We start from the raw sequence: 18,968 nt of genomic DNA on the forward strand, positions 1-18,968 counted from the left end.
GCTCCTCTGCCTTAAGGCAAGGCACGGCGCGCGCGGCGGTCACCTTCATGTGCGCGCGGTGATTGCTCGGGACACGAAAGTGAGCTTTCTAAGTCTTCGGGGGAGAAGACGTCTGCTACGGGCAGTAAAGTAGCCCCCAGGAGCAGAGGGAGCGTGTTGAGGCCTACGGAGAAAGCAGAACATGGCACAGCTTTTACCCGGGGGGCGGGGTCAGCGGGCGGGGGGTCAAAGGTCAGGGGGGCGGGGGGTGCGTGACGTGGGCGAGGGGGTCAGAAGGCGAGCAGGAGGCGGAGTCTCATCATCTACTTCACAAGTGTCCAAACCCACAATAATTCATCAAGTTGAATGATGCGGACACCTTTGTTACTGGATAAAATCTATTCTATGTCTAGCTTGTGGGCTATTGTGTGCTTAGCTGTTGTGTAGCTGCAGGCTCCTAATAGGCTATATAGTAAGCAAGTCGTTTAAAACTGCAGGAATCATGTGTGTGTGTTTTGGAAGACATTTTGCATTGAAGACGTCATATTAGAGATGTCACATGTATAATAATCAATTATGAATATTATTGATTGTTTTGTTGGTTTGTAATAAAACAAAAAGTTAAATCAGGCTCAAGATATTCCAAGCAGTTAAATATGGCTCACAATAAAAGGATAATATTGTAGTTTTTTGGAAGTAGAATTGAAATCCATAAATATATTTCCTGACAACCAAACATGATGTCAATGTTATACAATCAATACATTCACTCATTTATTGCTGGCTCTCATTTTTATTATTTTTTTCTGGAAAAATCCAAATCAAGTGGCCCATTTTTTTTTTTTCCAGAAACGTTTTTTTCATAATCTTTTCAAAATATTTTTTTCAGTGTGCTCCAAAAGCACTTTATTTTTTTCATATTATAGTGTTTATGTTAATATTCTATAAGCATTTTTAGTGTGTATTATTATTATTATCATTATTAGTTGTAGTAATGATAGTAGTATTTATGTTATAATTAATACAATTAATAATAGCGTTTATAATATTATTAGGAGTAGTAATAATAGTAGTGTCTATAATATTGTATTATGTATTATCGTTTTTAATCGTGTTTATAATATTAGTAATAGTGGTAGTAGTAGTGTTTATATTATTAGTAGTATTAATGTTTATATCATTTTCGTCATTAGCAGAACAGAGTTGTGTATGCGTATGTGTGTGTGTATATATACTGTATATATATATATATATATATATATATATATATATATATATAAAATATATATATATATATATATACATATATATACACACATACATATATACTGTACATATCTATACATACATACATATATATACACACACACATTTATACATATATATACATATTATATATATATATGCAATTAAAATCAACAAATTTCTTGACTACTAAATATAAAGTTATTAATTTAGTCATTTGAATTTATTTCATTATTTGTACCCATCTATCCTACAGAAATATAATATGTTATTAACTATCAACTGTTGTCATTGTAATTAATTATTTGTAAAAAATCTTAATCAAGGCCAGTATGTTTTCATTTCCGTAAACTTTTTCCTCATACATTTTTCAAAATGTTTTATTTTCAGTGTGGTCCGAATAATACTTAGAGCTTCATTTCTTTATATTTGTTTTATATTATTATTATTATTATTATTATTACTTGAATTATTATTATTTTTATCAGTAGTAGTAATAGCAGTGTTTGTATTATTACTATTATTGTTATTATTATTAGCAGTAGTTTATGTTAATATTATTTGTGTTTATAGTATGTAGTATTCTTGGTAGTAGTAATAGAAGTACTGTTTTTATTGATATTATTGATATTAGCCTTTTTATACTTGTTAACGTTTACATTATCATTAGAGTTTAAGTCATTACTATTAGTAATAGTACTCCTAAGAGTAGTGTTTATATTATTATTATTATTATTAATATTACTAGTAGTAGTGTTTATATTATTATTAGTAGTAGTAGTAGTGTTTATATTATTATTTTTTAGATCACTACTACTAGTAATAGTACTACTACTAGTAGTAGTGTTTATATTTTTATTACTATTATTATTATTATTATTGGTGTTTATATTATTAGTTTTTAAATCATTACTACTAGTAATAGTACTAGTAGTAGTGTTTATATTATTATTATTATTATTAGTAGTAGTAGTAGTAGCAGTAGTAGTATTATTAGTAGTAGTGCTTATATTATCAGTGTTTTTTAAATTATTACTACTAGTAATATTACTAGTATTATTATTAGTAATAGTAGTGTTTACATTATTAGTGTTTTTTAAATAATTACTACTAGTAATAGTAATACTACTACTAGTAGTGTTTTTTATTATTATCAGTTTTTAAATCATTACTACTAGTAAAAGTACTACTAGTAAAAATAGTGTTTGTATTATTATTATTAGTGTTTATATTATTAGTTTTCAAATCATTACTACTAGTAACAGTACTACTAGTAAAAGTAGTGTTCATATTATTATTATTATTAGTATTATTAGTGTTTATATTATTAGTTTTTAAATCATTACTACTCGTAATGTACTATTAGGAGTAGTGTTTATATTATTACTACTAGTAATTGTACTACTACTAGCAGTAGTGTTATTATTATTAGTTTTTAAATCATTACTCCTAGTAATAGTACTAATAGTAAAAGTGTTGTTTATATTATTATTATTAGTTTTTAAATCATTACTACTAGTAATAGTACTACTAGTAAAAGTAGTGTTTATATTATTATTATTATTATCAGTGTTTATATTATTAGTTTTTAAATCATTACTACTCGTAATAGTACTACTAGTAGTAGTGTTTATATTAGTAGTAGTAGTAGTAGTATTGGTGTTCATATTATTATTAGTTGTAGTGTTTATATTTGTATTATTATTAATTTAATCATTACTACTAGTAATAGTAGTACGAATAGTAGTAGTAGTGTTTATATTATTATTATTATTATTATCATTATTAGTGTTTGTATTGTTATATTTTTTAAATCATTACTACTCATAATAGTACTACTACTAGTAGTAGTGTTTATATTATTAGTATTAGTAATAGTAGCAGTAGGACAATATTATATATGTTTTTTTGAAAGTAGAATTTAAATCAATCAACACATTTGCTGACTACACAAATAATATGTCAATATTATACAATCAGTACATTAAGTCAATATTTATTCATTTGTATTCACTTTATTCATTACTTTCTTTATTTTGAATTGTCTATTCTACAAAAATAAACGTTTCAACTGTCACTTAAAGGCAGACTGCTTGTTGTATTTTCTAATTTTTTATATCCACTTTTGTCCCCTTAGAATTCTATCAAAAGTATTATTTCCCAGTCTGGTCCAAATCCTACTTAAGTGTTTGATGTCTTTTAACAAAAAGCCAGCTGCTCTTTGGACACGTCTGTTCTACTTCATCACAAATATGTTTTGCAAGCGACGGAGTGAAGGCGCTAAAACATCCAGCGTGCCGCGGGTTTGAATCCCGCCTCCTTTGCAGTACCTTTGCCATCTTCCTCTCCGGGTCGAGGGTTCCTTGTCGTGTCTGCAAAGAGACCGTGCGTCATTATTAAGAGTGTCCAAACTGCCATGTCAAAATGCTAATGCTAACTACTAACATGTATACATCCAATGTGTGTATACATTTCCAAATAGCATCGAGCTAGCACATTAAATAAAATAAATTAAGCATTTATTTTCGCAAGCATGCTTACCTAAAGTCGGTTTGCTAAAACTATGCTTGTTTGCCTGCCAAGTGTTTGAGCCGGCGTCAGGTCTGTTACCTAGTAACAGTACCCAATTTGGTACCCATCCTTAATTACGGGAGTATATTTAATACAGACTAGTGATTTGACCGTGAAATAGTGAAGTGAATTATATTTATATAGCGCTTTTCTCTAGTGACTCAAAGCGCTTTACATAGTGAAACCCAATATCTAAGTTACATTTAAACCAGTGTGGGTGGCACTGGGAGCAGGTGGGTAAAGTATCTTGCCCAAGGACACAACGGCAGTGACCAGGATGACGGAAGCGGGAATCGAACCTGCAACCCTCAAGTTGCTGGCACGGCCGCTCTACCAACCGAGCTATACCGCCCCACAAAAAAATACAGTTTTATTGTAATTTGACCAAGGTTTCAGGGGAAATATCAAGACATAAGACCTACAATAATTAACCCAATGCCCTTAGAAAAGAGAACAATATTTAAAAATAATGTAACATTCAAAAGTGAGACTCCAGCAGCGTCCCAATACTTTTGCACATGTGTTGTTTTTTTTTTTTCATTTGACCTTTAACAGACACTGGTTTCATTTGACTTTTGCATGTTTAAAATGTCCAAGCAATGACGGGGCAGTTAGGATGGTGCCTTATGAAGTCTGCCTAGCAACAAGTGATGTCATCGTGACATTGAAATGTAGTTTGAAGTTTGAGGCTGGGCTTCCCCTACTAAAACTTGGACTTCTATTCATCCCACAATAAATAAATACTGTGTTAAACTGACACGCTACACTCTATACGAAAGTCAGTCGATATTACAGTAAAAAAAAATATTTTTATCCAAAAATTACTGTTTTTTTATTGACAGTAATGCACTGTAAAAAAATTACCATAGATTTCATGATTTAAAAAAAACAACAAAAAATGGTGGCTCATTTGTCAGATTTTTACCGCAAGAATAACTTTTTCCCTTCCATTTACAGCCGAGGTCGGCAACCCAAAATGTTGAAAGAGCCATATTGGACCAAAACTACAAAAACAATTTAAAAGCCATATTACATACAGATAGTGTGTCATGAGATATAAATTGAATTATGAGGACTTAAAGGAAACTAAATGAGCTCAAATATAGCTACAAATGAGGCATAATGATGCAATATGTACATCTAGCTAGCCTGAATAGCATGTTAGCATCGATTAGCTTGCAGTGGCCAAATATGTCTGATTAGCACTCCACACAAGTCAATAACATCAACAAAACTCACCTTTGTGCATTCATGCACAGCGTTAAAAGTTTGGTGGACAAAATGAGACGTGGCATAAAACACGTCTCAGAAAGTCGGAGAAAGTTGTACATGTAAACCAGGGGCAGGGAACCTATGGCTCTAGAGCCAGATGTGGCTCTTTTGATGACTGAGTCTGGCTCTCAGGTAAATCTGAGCTGACATTGCTTAACACGATAATTATTAATAATTTTGCTGGTAATCACAGTGCTAAAAATAACGTGCAAAATATAAAACATTCTCATGCATTTAAATCCATCCATCCGTTTTCTACAGCACCTGCTCAAGAAGTCGCATTAATAGTAAGAAATATTTTATGTCACGATGGGGGGGGTCGCAGCTTGCTACAGGGTCGTTCCTCCAGGAAGGCAGACGGACTACTCGGGACATGGCATTTAGGTAAAAACATGACTAAATTTAAACTGAAAAAAGATACAAACAAAAATCGCTCACAGTGGAGGCACAACTTGGGCTAAAGAACAAAGCTAACGCATAAACAGACTAAGAACATAAATCAAACAAAACTTACTTGGCATGGCATGAAGCACAAAACTATGGCAAGGCATGAAACAAGTCAGCACAGGGAGACTGACTGGCAAAGACGAGCTTAAATACTGCCTCTGATTAGTGCTCGGGAAGCTGGTGAGCGGGCATTTTGTTCACCAGAGACAGGTGGACAAAATGAGTAACCAAGGAAACCAGACAAGGGAGTGGAAAAAAACAGGAACTTAAAGAGTCCAAAGGACAAACAGCACATGGCCAAACAAAAACATGATCAACAGACATGACATTTTATTTATTATTGCTTAGCTTCAGAATAACAATGTTGTTAAAAAGAATAAAAGACTTATTATACTCTAAAAATGTTGGTCTTACTTAAAAATGCACACATTTAGTTGTATTCAGTGTTAAAAAATATGATATGGCTCTCACGGAAATACATTTTGAAATATTTGGCTTTCATGGCTCTCTCAGCCAAAAAGGTTCCCGACCCCTGTCCTACAGAAACCAAATTAAAACACTTTTTTTTTTTTTCCCCCCCTCATCATTTCCATTTTTTATATATATTTTTGAAAAAGCTCCAGAGAGCCACTAGGGCGGCGCTAAAGAGCCGCATGCGGCTGCGGAGCCGCGGGTTGCCGACCTCTGATTTACAGTAATGCGCTGTATAAAAAATAAAAATAAAATAAAAAAGCATAGATTTTATGTTAGAAAAAGGCAGCTCAGTCGTCACAATTACAGACTCAAAATGAAAGTGACATTGTTTTCCACGTAAAAGAGAATACAAATGTGGGAAGTTACAAACTTGCTAAAAGTAGAAAAGTCACGTTCTGCTGGAGAAAAGACGTTGATAAATATATGTACATTAAAACTTTGTCCAACATGGCACACCTGGCTCCTGTGAAGTATTCCGTATTTCCTTGAATTCCCGCCGGGGCGCTAATTATTTTGATTTTGTTTAAGTGTCAAAATTGTCAGGTTAAGTGTTAAAAAGTCTGGATTTTTTTTGTGTCAAAAAGTCTGGATTTTTTGTAACTGTCAAAAAAAATCTGGATTTTTTTTTCTAAGTGTCAAAAAGTCTGGATTTTTTTGTGTCAAAAAGTCTGGATTTTTTGTAACTGTCAAAAAAAATCAGGATTTTTTTTTCTAAGTGTCAAAAAATCGGGATTTTTTTCTGTCAAAAAGTCGGGATTTTGTTTAAGTGTCAAAAAGTCAGGTTAAGTGTCAAAAAGTCTGGATTTTTTTTGTGTCAAAAATTCTGGATTTTTTGTAACTGTCAAAAAAATTCTGGATTTTTTGTAACTGTCAAAAAAAATCTGGATTTTTTCGAAGTGTCAAAATGAAGGGATTTTTTTTCAACTGTCAGAAAATGTGGATTTTTTGTAAGCATCAAAAAGTCGGGATTTTGTTCAAGTGTCAAAAAGTCTGTTTAAGTGTCAAAAAGTCGGGGTTTTGTTTAAGTGTCAAAAAGTCTGTTTAAGTGTCAAAAAGTCTGGATTTTGTCAAAAAGTCTGGATTTTGTGTAAGTGTCAAAAAGTCAGGTTAAGTGTCAAAAAGTCTGGATTTTTTTTGTGTCAAAAAGTCTGAAATTTTTGCAACTGTCAAAAAAAATTGGGAATTTTTTTTCTAAGTGTCAAAAAGTCTGGCTTTTTTTCTGTCAAAAAGTCTGGATTTTGTTTAAGTGTCAAAAAGTCAGGTTAAGTGTCAAAAAGTCTGGATTTTTTTCTGTCAAAAAGTCTGGGTTTTGTTTAAGTGTCGGAAAGTCAGGTTAAGTGTCAAAAAGTCTGGATTTTTTTGTGTCAAAAAGTCTGAATTTTTTGCAACTGTCAAAAAAAATCTGGATTTTTTCGAAGTGTCAAAATGAAGGGATTATTTTTCAACTGTCAGAAGATGTGGATTTTTTGTAAGCGTCAAAAAGTCAGGATTTTGTTTAAGTGTCAAAAAGTCAGGTTAAGTGTCAAAAAGTCAGGATTTTTTTTGTGTCAAAAAGTCAGAAATTTTTGCAACTGTCAAAAAAAAATCTGGATTTTTTTTTTCTAAGTGTCAAAAAGTCGGGATTTTTTTCTGTCAAAAAGTCGAGATTTTGTTTAAGTGTCAAAAAGTCAGGTTAAGTGTCAAAAAGTCTGGATTTTTTTTGTGTCAAAAATTCTGGATTTTTTGTAACTGTCAAAAAAAATCTGGATTTTTTCGAAGTGTCAAAATGAAGGGATTTTTTTTCAACTGTCAGATAATGTGGATTTTTTGTAAGCATCAAAAAGTCGGGATTTTGTTTGAGTGTCAAAAAGTCAGGTTAAGTGTCAAAAAGTCTGGATTTTTTTGTGTCAAAAAGTCTGAATTTTTTGCAACTGTCAAAAAAAATCTGGATTTTTTCGAAGTGTCAAAATGAAGGGATTATTTTTCAACTGTCAGAAGATGTGGATTTTTTGTAAGCGTCAAAAAGTCAGGATTTTGTTTAAGTGTCAAAAAGTCAGGTTAAGTGTCAAAAAGTCAGGATTTTTTTTGTGTCAAAAAGTCAGAAATTTTTGCAACTGTCAAAAAAAAATCTGGATTTTTTTTTTCTAAGTGTCAAAAAGTCGGGATTTTTTTCTGTCAAAAAGTCGAGATTTTGTTTAAGTGTCAAAAAGTCAGGTTAAGTGTCAAAAAGTCTGGATTTTTTTTGTGTCAAAAATTCTGGATTTTTTGTAACTGTCAAAAAAAATCTGGATTTTTTCGAAGTGTCAAAATGAAGGGATTTTTTTTCAACTGTCAGATAATGTGGATTTTTTGTAAGCATCAAAAAGTCGGGATTTTGTTTAAGTGTCAAAAAGTCAGGTTAAGTGTCAAAAAGTCTGAATTTTTTTTGTGTCAAAAAGTCTGAAATTTTTGCAACTGTCAAAAAAAAATCTGGATTTTTTTTTCAAAGTGTCAAAAAGTCAGGATTTTTTTCTGTCAAAAAGTCGGGATTTTGTTTAAGTGTCAAAAAGTCATCTTAAGTGTCAAAATTGTTTGTAACTGTCCAAAAAAATCAGAATTTTTTTTTCTAAGTGTCAAAAAGTCGGGATTTTGTTTGAGTGTCAAAAAGTCAGGTTAAGTGTCAAAAAGTCTGGATTTTTTTTGTGTCAAAAAGTCTGAATTTTTTGCAACTGTCAAAAAAAAATCTGGATTTTTTTCTTTCTAAGTGTCAAAAAGTCGGGATTTTGTTTGAGTGTCAAAAAGTCAGGTTAAGTGTCAAAAAGTCTGGATTTTTTTTGTGTCAAAAAGTCTGAATTTTTTGCAACTGTCAAAAAAAAATCTGGATTAAGCCTGGGCCGGAGATAATGCTAGGCATGCGCTAATTCCCTTGCGAAACGAGTTTCATTCGGCAGTAATTCTAGCCAGGTGCATACTATATACCTGGCGGCAATTCAAGGAAATACGGTATGTCCGTGGTACCGCTAGGAATCGACTTCCACCGGGGTATATAAATAAACTTTGATTGAGTGATTGAATGAATGCGGCGCTAAAATAGTCCGTCTGCGTTAGCGCTTATCCAATCCAATCCAATCCAATCCACTTTATTTATATAGCACATTTAAACAACAATAACGTTTCCAAAGTGCTGCACAGCCATGTTAAAAACAATTGTAAAAAAAAATTAATTAAAAAATAAATTTAAAAAAAAATTAGAAAAATAAAATAAAATAAATAAATGATAAATGGGTTGTACTTGTATAGCGCTTTTCTACCTTCAAGGTACTCAAAGCGCTTTGACACTACTTCCACATTTACCCATTCACACACACATTCACACACTGATGGAGGGAGCTGCCATGCAAGGCGCCAACCAGCACCCATCAGGAGCAAGGGTGAAGCGTCTTGCTCAGGACACAACGGACGTGACGAGGTTGGTTCTAGGTGGGATTTGAACCAGTGACCCTCGGGTTGCGCACGGCCACTATCCCACTGCGCCATAAAATATAAAATAAAATACAATAAAATAAAATAAAAAGATATATATATATACATATTATGCTCCACCAATGACTGAATAAAAACAAAAATAAATAAATATAAAACCAATAAAAACAATATACAAACAAATATGATTAAAAACTATTTTTAGGGGTAAAATCAATTAAAACAATAAAATAGAAATCAAAGTGTATAAAAACACAGAGGACAGAGGACCACACAACTCACGTAGTGTTAAAAGCCAAAGAATAAAAGTGGGTCTTAAGACGAGACTTAAAACAGTCCACTGTGGAAGCAGTTTGAACACGGAGCGGCAGAGTGTTCCAGAGCTTAGGCCCTGTCTCCCCTGGTCTTAAGTCTGGTCTTGGGCACCACGACCTGGAGCTGGCTCTCGGACCTCAGAGCACACGCAGGAATGTAAATTTGGATGAGGTCCGAGATATATTGAGGTGCCAGTCCATGTAAAGATTTAAAAACTAACAGCAATGTTTTCAAATCAATTCTAAAATGAACAGGGAGCCAGTGCAAACTCTGAAGAATTGGGGTTATATGCTGGCGTTTCCTGGCCCCTGTTAAAAGTCCTGCTGGACTAACTGCAACCGGGAGAGAGCTTTTTGGCTAATGCCAGCATAAAGTGCATTGCAGTAGTCCAGGCCACTTGAAATAAAAGCATGCACCACTTGTTCAAAAAGGTTAAAAGATAAAAACGGCTTTACCTTTACTAAAAGACGAAGGTGATAAAAACACCATTTTAAAACGCCATTGACTTGTTTGTCTAGTTTAAAATGGCTGTCTATAGTTCCGCCAAGGCTGGTGACTTTGGGACGCACATCATTTTGCAACGGTCCCAAGTCAGTGAGGGCCGGACCAAAAACTAAAATTCCCGTTTTTCCCTCATTCATTATTAAAAAATTCTGGGCTAACCAAGCCTTGACGTCACATAGACAGTTAAGAAGGGGTGTCACTCATATCACTCATATTTGTCTACTTTACAGGTCCCGACATGTAATGGGAGTATTTTTGGCGCTTTCTGGATGTTTCTAGAGAGAGTACAATGAGGAGCCTCCATCTGTTGACTCAATTGCTCGATATTTATTTAGCATTTAGAATGCAAAACCAAATAAAAGCATATTTATTCTTGTCTTACATGAGGATTGTGACTGATAAACAACACATCTCTTTACGATGCTTGCATATTTCCAGCACGACTAGTGATGAGATTGCCTCCGGTGTTTTAGATTAAATTAGATAGATTAGATAGTACTTTATGTATTCCGTCAGGAAAAATACAATTTTCAGCACAATCCCATTCCAGATCAGACAAACATTAAAGGGAGACAGAACAGGATCGCTGACGGGTCAAAATAAGAATCTCAGAAAGCTGGCGTGCACAAGTGCTGTGCACGCCAGCTTTCTGAGGGACCGCTTGTGCACGCCAGTTTTCCGAGACTCTGTATTTAGTTAGCGCAGGCAGCATGAAGCAGGGCTTTTATTGTGAAGATAGGAAATGTGCAGTCGGCCTTTAGAGTTTTGACGGAAGGTACGGCGCGAGAGTCTGTTGAAATAAAAAGTGTTTCTCGCCTTCCTCTCGGTCATATTTTCATAATAATGATCTTGCAGCAGCCAGCGTCATCTCACAAGACCCTCCGGTACCGTGAATGTCATTTAAGTGACGTCTTGGTGAAGATTGATGATCACTCATTTTTAGGTGTATTTTTTTTAAAAGCCTGGCTGGAGATCGACTGACACACCCCCCGCGGTCGACTGGTAGCTCGCGATCGACGTAATGGGCACCCCTGCTCCAAACCGACTCCGGTGTGGCAGAGACCCAGCAGCTGGTCTCCATGGCCAAAAGGCTCCCGGGAGGCAGATCCAGAAGTCCACAAAAAAAGCACCACAGAGGTCACGAAAGTGCCACCCCTTGTCACACAGTCCCAAAAGGTCCCGGACCAATAGGCATAAAAAAATATAATAAGACATGAAAACAAGAGGGAAACACAAAAGGATGATACAAGAGCACAGAGCTCCTGCCTACAGCAGCCACCATCTTGTTTTGTCTTGTCTACAGTTTTTTGAAGCCTCTTTCTTTGCGCTGTCCTCCAAATCTAAACATCAGACATGGAATTGATCAGCTGGACTCTCGACTCAATTGACAAAATCTTTTCGGTGAGGAAAAGAGTTTCTGGGGAACCTGGCTGCCCCGATGGAACCATTTCTGCGGGATAAGTGGAGAATCTCAGTCCTTTCCATCGAGGACGTGGAAGACATCTACCTATTTGGAACCGGCTGATTGGTCTGAGCATTGCTCTGGTGGGAACCTTTTTGGCTGAGAGAGCCATGAAAGCCAAATATTTCAAAATGTATTTCCGTGAGAGCCATATCATATTTTTTGACACTGAATACAACTAAATGTGTGCATTTTTACGTAAGACCAACATGTTTAGAGTATAATAAATCCCTTATTCGTTTTAATAACATTCTTATTCTGAAGTTAACCAATAATAAATCAAATCCTTCTTACCATTAACGCGACTTCTTGAACAAGTCTGGTAGAAAACGGACGGATGGATAAAATGCATGAGAATGTTTTGTATTTTGAACGTTATTTTTAGCTCTGTGCTTACTAGCGGAATTATTCATAATTATCGTGTTAAGCCAGGGGTGTCCAAACTTTTTCCACTGAGGGCCGCACACTGAAAAAAATCAGAGCAAACGGGTGCTATTTTCATAATTTTTATTTTAAAAACCAATACAATATATGGGACGGCGTGGCGCAGTGGGAGAGTGGCCGTGCGGAACCCGAGGGTCACTGGTTCAAATCCCACCTAGAACCAACCTCGTCACGTCCGTTGTGTCCTGAGCAAGACACTTCACCCTTGCTCCTGATGGTTGCTGGTTGGCGCCTTGCATGGCAGCTCCCTCCATCAGTGTGTGAATGTGTGTGTGAATGGGTGAATGTGGAAGTAGTGTCAAAGCGCTTTGAGTACCTTGAAGGTAGAAAAGCGCTATACAAGTACAACCCATTTATTTATTTTATTTATTTATGTATAAAAAATATACTTTTAGGCCTCCACTCAGTTATGATCCCGGGGACCCCAAGGGGTTTTGGTCAAAAAAATATATATAAAAAATGTGTCATTATTCAGTTGAAAAACTTATTGGGGTGTTACCATTTAGTGGTCAATTGTACGGAATATGTACTGTACTGTGCAATCTACTAATAAAAGTATCAATCTATCAATCAAAATAATTGTTATTATTATGCAAGTTTTAAATCTCTAGATCAACATTGTAAAAAATTTTTTTTAAAAACACAAAATATGCAATATTTTCACCCAATAACTTTTTTAGGTGGGATATTTGAGATCATACAATAATTGGAGCCTTAATTTTGGATTTTGATTCATTATTATTTTTGGAGCAATGACAGTTACAAAAAAAATCACACTAAAATAATTGGGGATCCAAAAGTGTCCTATGTATTAAAGTGTTAAAAAAATAAATTAGACATTTTTTTTACTGTTTACTTTTAGCACAATAATCTCGATATCAACTTCAGATATATCCGTCAATTTTAAGTTTTATTGTCGTTTAAGTTTTGTTTGTTTGTTTTAGGCCCTTCTTTAAAAAAAAACAGCTCAGTTTTTTATAAGGTAAAACACAAAATATGCAACATTTTCCCCCAAAAATATCTCAAAGTGGAATATTTAATGTGATGTAATCGAAGCCTTGTATAGGTTAATAATTCAAAATGACATTGATTTTGATTCATTATTCTTTTTTAAAGAAAGAACCAGCCTGCATCGCAGATTTGTGTTATAAGAGTATAAGCATTGCAACGATTTTTTGTTACATTTCACCTTTTTGCTCTTTTATACCACTTTTTATGTTTTTAATTTTTTTTAATTGTATTCTTAAAATGTGCCGTGGGGCCGTTAAAAATGACACGCGGGCCGCACTTTGGACAGCCCCGTGTTAAGCAATGTCAGCTAAGATTTATCTGAGAGCCAGACTCAGTCATCAAAAGAGCCACATCTGGCTCTAGAGCCATAGGTTCCCTACCCCTGCTCTGGTGTATCGTCAAATTTGTAAGACGATGGCAGCCCCTCAAGGAGCCCAAAGGCTGTTTGTCGCAATGGAAGGTTTGGGATCACAGTCTGGGGTGATTTCTGAACTGAATCGCAAGATGGATCACATCATGGAGAAGCTGGTTGAAAGGAAAAAAATGGATACGAGGGCCGGCATGGACGAATAGAACAGACAAGCCATTGTATTGTCTGCTCGCGGAAAAAAAACAAAAAAAAACAAATCTACGATGTGACTCCCTCGAATGGCCTTGACGCTGCACCAACAGGAGCAAGCTGTTCTGAAAACATCCCGGAGGACTCCTCAATGATGGACGCTTTTGACCTCCCTCCCTCCTCAACGACACAATGTGCAATACTACTCTTCGAGTGCAATACGTCCGTCACTTAAATGATAAATGATAAATGGGTTGTACTTGTAAAGCGCTTTTCTACCTTCAAGGTACTCAAAGCGCTTTGACACTACTTCCACATTTACCCATTCACACACACATTCACACACTGATGGAGGGAGCTGCCATGCAAGGCGCCAACCAGCACCCATCAGGAGCAAGGGTGAAGTGTCTTGCTCAGGACACAACGGACGTGACAAGGTTGGTTCTGGGTGGGATTTGAACCAGTGACCCTCGGGTTGCGCTCGGCCACTCGGCCACTGCGCCACGCCGTCCCGTTGTTATTTATTACTTCGGTACTCCTGTCTTGCTCTGTATATTGTACAGTATTTGTATTTTGTACTTCTATAGTGTTTTGTATATTGTACAGAATTGCTTATTATTTTTATTGGATAGTAGTCTGTTTATTTCAATTGTTAGTTTTTCCTTTATTACCTCTTATGTCATTTATTTCACCCCATATTTGTTCCCACTACCGCACCTTAAATTGGAGTCTTTAATCTCGTTATATGCAAATATAATGACAATAAAGTTCATTCTATTCTATTCTATTCTAACGACACCTGTAGTTCAACTTTTGCTTGCATGCAGAACGGCCCCAGGCCTATGGATACTACATCACCCCACCCAAGACAATAGGCATATACACACACACACACACACCACCTCAACCCCACGTCTTCACCACCGCTTGATTCCCCTAGATTGTATTTTTTTACTCATCTTCTTCCCCAGCGTTTTACCTTTTTCCCGTCTTTTACGCGACCCATCAGCGTTCCTGTTCTGTAACCCTGCACTCTGTTTGTTTGTCTAATCTTGAACACGTTTGTGCTGAAAACATAGTTTCCTTGTACTTGTGCAATGACAATAAAGATCAATCCTATCCTATCCCCTAAGTGTTACTAAACTGACGTAGAAACTGACGGAAATTTCCGGCGATGTCGGGAGTGGGATATTCAAAATGGCCGACTAAATTTGTGGCGTTTTGCAATGTTTTCACATGTTTATGCAATTGTCTGTGCTTTAATGGACACAATGGAAGACAAATATTAAAGTCACCTGGTACTTGCACCCTACTGTGCAATATTACCCTTCGAGTGCAATACATCCCACACTGATTGTTGTTTATTACTCCGGTACTCTTGTCTTCTTCTGTATATTGTACAGTATTTTGTATATTGTACAATACTGCGATGAGGTGGCGACTTGTCCAGGGTTTACCCCGCCTTCCGCCCGATTGTAGCTGAGATAGGCACCAGCGCTCCCCGCGACCCCAAAAGAAGGAATAAGCGGTAGAAAATGGATGGATATTGTACAGTATTTTGTTAATTGTACAGGATTGCTTATTATTTCTATTGGATAGTAGTCCGTTTTATTTCAATTCTTAGGTCGATCTTTATTATCTCTTGTGTAATTTATTTTTATCCCATATTTGTTTCCACTACCGCACCTTAAAGTTGGAGTCCTTAATCTCGTTATAAGCGAATATAGTGACAATAAAGTCCGATCTATTCTATTCTATTGTATTGAACTTGAGGGGTGGCAGGAAGTGGTAGTTGCGGGGTGACAGGAAGTGGTACTTACGTGACACGCTGAATCCAAAGACGCCTTCATAGTCCTTCATGAGTCTCTTCATCAAAGTACTCTTCCCTGCTCCGGATGGGCCGCTCAGAACCACGGGCCTCGGTCCTGACATCTGACATCAGGAACATCAACACTCATCAGAAACATCAACACTGATGATGATGATGATGAACAAGCGTGGCTTTAAGTCAACCGTGCTAATCTCTTGTCTTTGCGGCTCTGATCCTCCTCACACACTCTCACACACACACACACACACACACACACACACACACACACACACACACACATTAACACACACACGTAGACACACACAGAGAGTTTAAAGTCAAGCTTTCATCATGACAGCGCTCACTATAATTCTGTCTCTCCTTTGATTGAAAGCATCAAAATGTGCTCCTCCACATAATTGGCGACAGGTGCGACAGGTGCGACAGGCCGACGCCCACAAGGGTTGACGAGGTCAAGTCAAAGGATTAGTTGGTCGCACTAAAGCTGAGCGGAACGTCTGACCTGTTTAGCCGCTTTTTTTTTTTCTTTACCACGATACAACATCAGTTTTCCTTCTTTTATTTTATTTTATTTGCATGGACAGTTAGGAAATATTATTGTTTTTAGGCAGTCACGTTTTTATTTCATACAATAATACCTATAATAAATAACTGCATTTTGCATATTCAACAACAACTGAGTGTGTGTGTGTGTGTGTGTGTGTGTGTGTGTGTGTGTGTGTGTACACATATATATATATATATATATATATATATATACATACATATATGTATATATATATATACATATATGTATATATATATATGTATATATATGTATACATATATATATATATGTATATATATATATATACACATATATATGTATACATATATATATGTGTATGTATGTATATATATATATATATAGACTTATATATATAAATATATATATATATATATATACACTTATATATATATATATATATACACTTATATATATATATATATATTTGTATATATACATATATAAATATACATATATATATACATATATATATATATATATATATATATACATATATGTACACATATATATAAAGATATATATTTATCTAAACATATATCTAAACATATTTTTACCACCTACTTCGATACTGTTTATTTTTTTGATTAAATTATAATATATACTGATTATACACATTTTTAAAACACACAACAGTGACATTCTAATATTTTTTAAATAATTTTATCTAAATGACATGTTTGTACAAAAATATAAATACAACTATTTATGAACCACTGTGATATTATTTTTTTGTAAAATTATACTACATGCTTTATTTTCAAACTACACAAAAAAAAAAACTATTACATTCTTTCTACTAATTGTAAATAATTATATGTAATAACATAACAATTGCAATTATATATTTATTTAACTTCTGTGATATGTCTTTTTTTATGTAAATCATAATACATGATGATTAGGAACCCCACCAACAGTGACATACTTCCTAATATTTTTTTTAATAATTATATCTGGAAGACATGTTTGCATAATAATGTGATCACAATTGTTTATTCAACCACTAACTATGATAGTATTTATTTTTCAAAAATAAACCATAAAACATACTTTGAAAAACACCAACAGTGACATACTCTCAAATATATATAAATATATGTTAATATATATAAACTAAAAGGCATGTTTGTATCATATTTACAATTAATAATTAATACATTACAATTATTTTTAAGCACTGTGATATTGTTTCCTTTTAAAAGAAAATAACTATGTATACTTTTTAAAAACCCACAACAATATATTACTTTTAAATATGTTTTTATATAATAATATAATTACAATGACTTTTTAAAACCATCAACTGTAGCGTATTCTGTTTTATATCCATTATAATCATATATTAAACTACCAACAATGACATGATTAGTTCCACTTGTACACGTTTTCGGATGATTTCATCTATTTATTTTATTGTGAAAAATAAGGAAATGCCATTTGTAAGTTTTTCCTTACCTTTCCTGGAGGAGCAGATGAGCAGATGGAGTCTTGTGGCTCAACGAGCAGCTCGCTGATCAGCTCACTGTCAACCTGAATTACCGTCGGCCTGCGTTGACCAATCACGCGGCTGCTTGCTGGCGTGTCGATATCCACCCCGGCAACACCTGTATCGGACATGTCACGTGACTGCCGGACTCATCTTTTTTCTCTTTTACATCTGGGAGCTTGAAAAGTGGCGGTTAGAAATGCATTGATCAATTCCACATCGTTTTTCTCGGATGCCACATTATCACCTGCGTGGTCTTTCAAAATAAAAGCAGGATTTATCTCCACCCGACTAATCCTGCCGCGACCCACTTTCTTTAAAGGCCTACTGAAATGAGATGTTCTTATTTAAACGGGGATAGCAAGTCCATTCTAGGTGTCATACTTGATCATTTTGCGATATTGCCATATTTTTGCTGAAAGGATTTAGTAGAGAACATCGACAATAAAGTTGGGAACTTTTAGTCGCTAATAAAAAAGCCTTGCCTGTATCGGAATTAGCAGACAATGAGCTCCTCACTTCTGAACATTGTTTATAATCATAGCCACCAGCAGCAAGAACGATTGGACCGAGAAAGCAATGATTTTCCCATTAATTTGAGCGAGGATGAAAGATTTTTGGATGAGGAAAGTTAGAGTGAAGCGCTTAAAAAAAGGAAAAAAAAGAAGAGGCGTGTTGTGAGCGATTCATATGTTATTAGACACATTTACTAGGATAATTTTGGAAAATCCCTTGTAGATTCCTAAAGTAGCCTTAAGCTTGACGCTCCTCTACTATCACATTCACTCCGCTTGCTGCGGCAACAAATAAAAACAAAACTCCAGACGTTCTTCTTCGTTTGTATGGTTTACTTGTGATATTAATAATTCAAAACGATGTGGGAACAAATGAATGACAAAATAAAGAGAGTTTGTTGCAGTACTAGTTAGAAAAAGTACCAATGACAATAAGTATGAATGAGTTCAAAAAACTGTGTGGCTCGATTCCACCATTACCCATGACACCTTGCGTCCAAAAACCACCTTACCACACAGATCCTTCCGCCATATATGCACTTAAAACAGTTACGTCATCAAATCATTTTGACAAATGTAATAATTACAATTAAAGTGAGCTTTATATAATTACTCTAAGCATTCAATATATCAATCGTCTTATCATGCAAATAAAGTAAATAGTCCCCTTTTGGCTGAATAAACATAAAGCACCTTCCATAAAATGTAAATTAACTCAAACCGTATTTAGGCTCCCACATCCCTTATCTGCTTATTGTGTTAATAGTGTTTTAGTGAGATTATAAAGTCATACCTGAGAGTCGGAGGGCTGCGGTGAACGCCAGTGTCTCTGGGAGAAGCCAAG

At 34.9% G+C, this 18,968-nt stretch overlaps 1 protein-coding gene across 2 annotated transcripts in view; it reads right to left on the reverse strand.

Annotated features, from left to right (window-relative positions):
* Positions 1 to 17,726, reverse strand: part of guk1b (guanylate kinase 1b) — a 35,192-nt gene extending 17,466 nt beyond the window's left edge. The window contains exons 1-4 of one of the 2 annotated variants that reach the window (XM_061883088.1): positions 17,579 to 17,726; positions 15,545 to 15,656; positions 3,555 to 3,596; positions 44 to 163 (exon numbers count right to left, since the gene is read on the reverse strand). In XM_061883088.1, coding sequence (XP_061739072.1) covers positions 44 to 163; positions 3,555 to 3,596; positions 15,545 to 15,656 — 274 coding nt within the window. In that variant the 5' untranslated portion in view covers positions 17,579 to 17,726. The remainder of the gene's footprint in view (positions 1 to 43; positions 164 to 3,554; positions 3,597 to 15,544; positions 15,657 to 17,578) is intronic. The other variant, XM_061883089.1, reaches the window with a different exon arrangement.
* Between the last annotated feature and the right edge of the window lie 1,242 nt (positions 17,727 to 18,968).

This window comes from Nerophis ophidion, linkage group LG22 (assembly GCF_033978795.1).
Source record: "Nerophis ophidion isolate RoL-2023_Sa linkage group LG22, RoL_Noph_v1.0, whole genome shotgun sequence".
Lineage (NCBI taxonomy): Eukaryota > Metazoa > Chordata > Actinopteri > Syngnathiformes > Syngnathidae > Nerophis > Nerophis ophidion.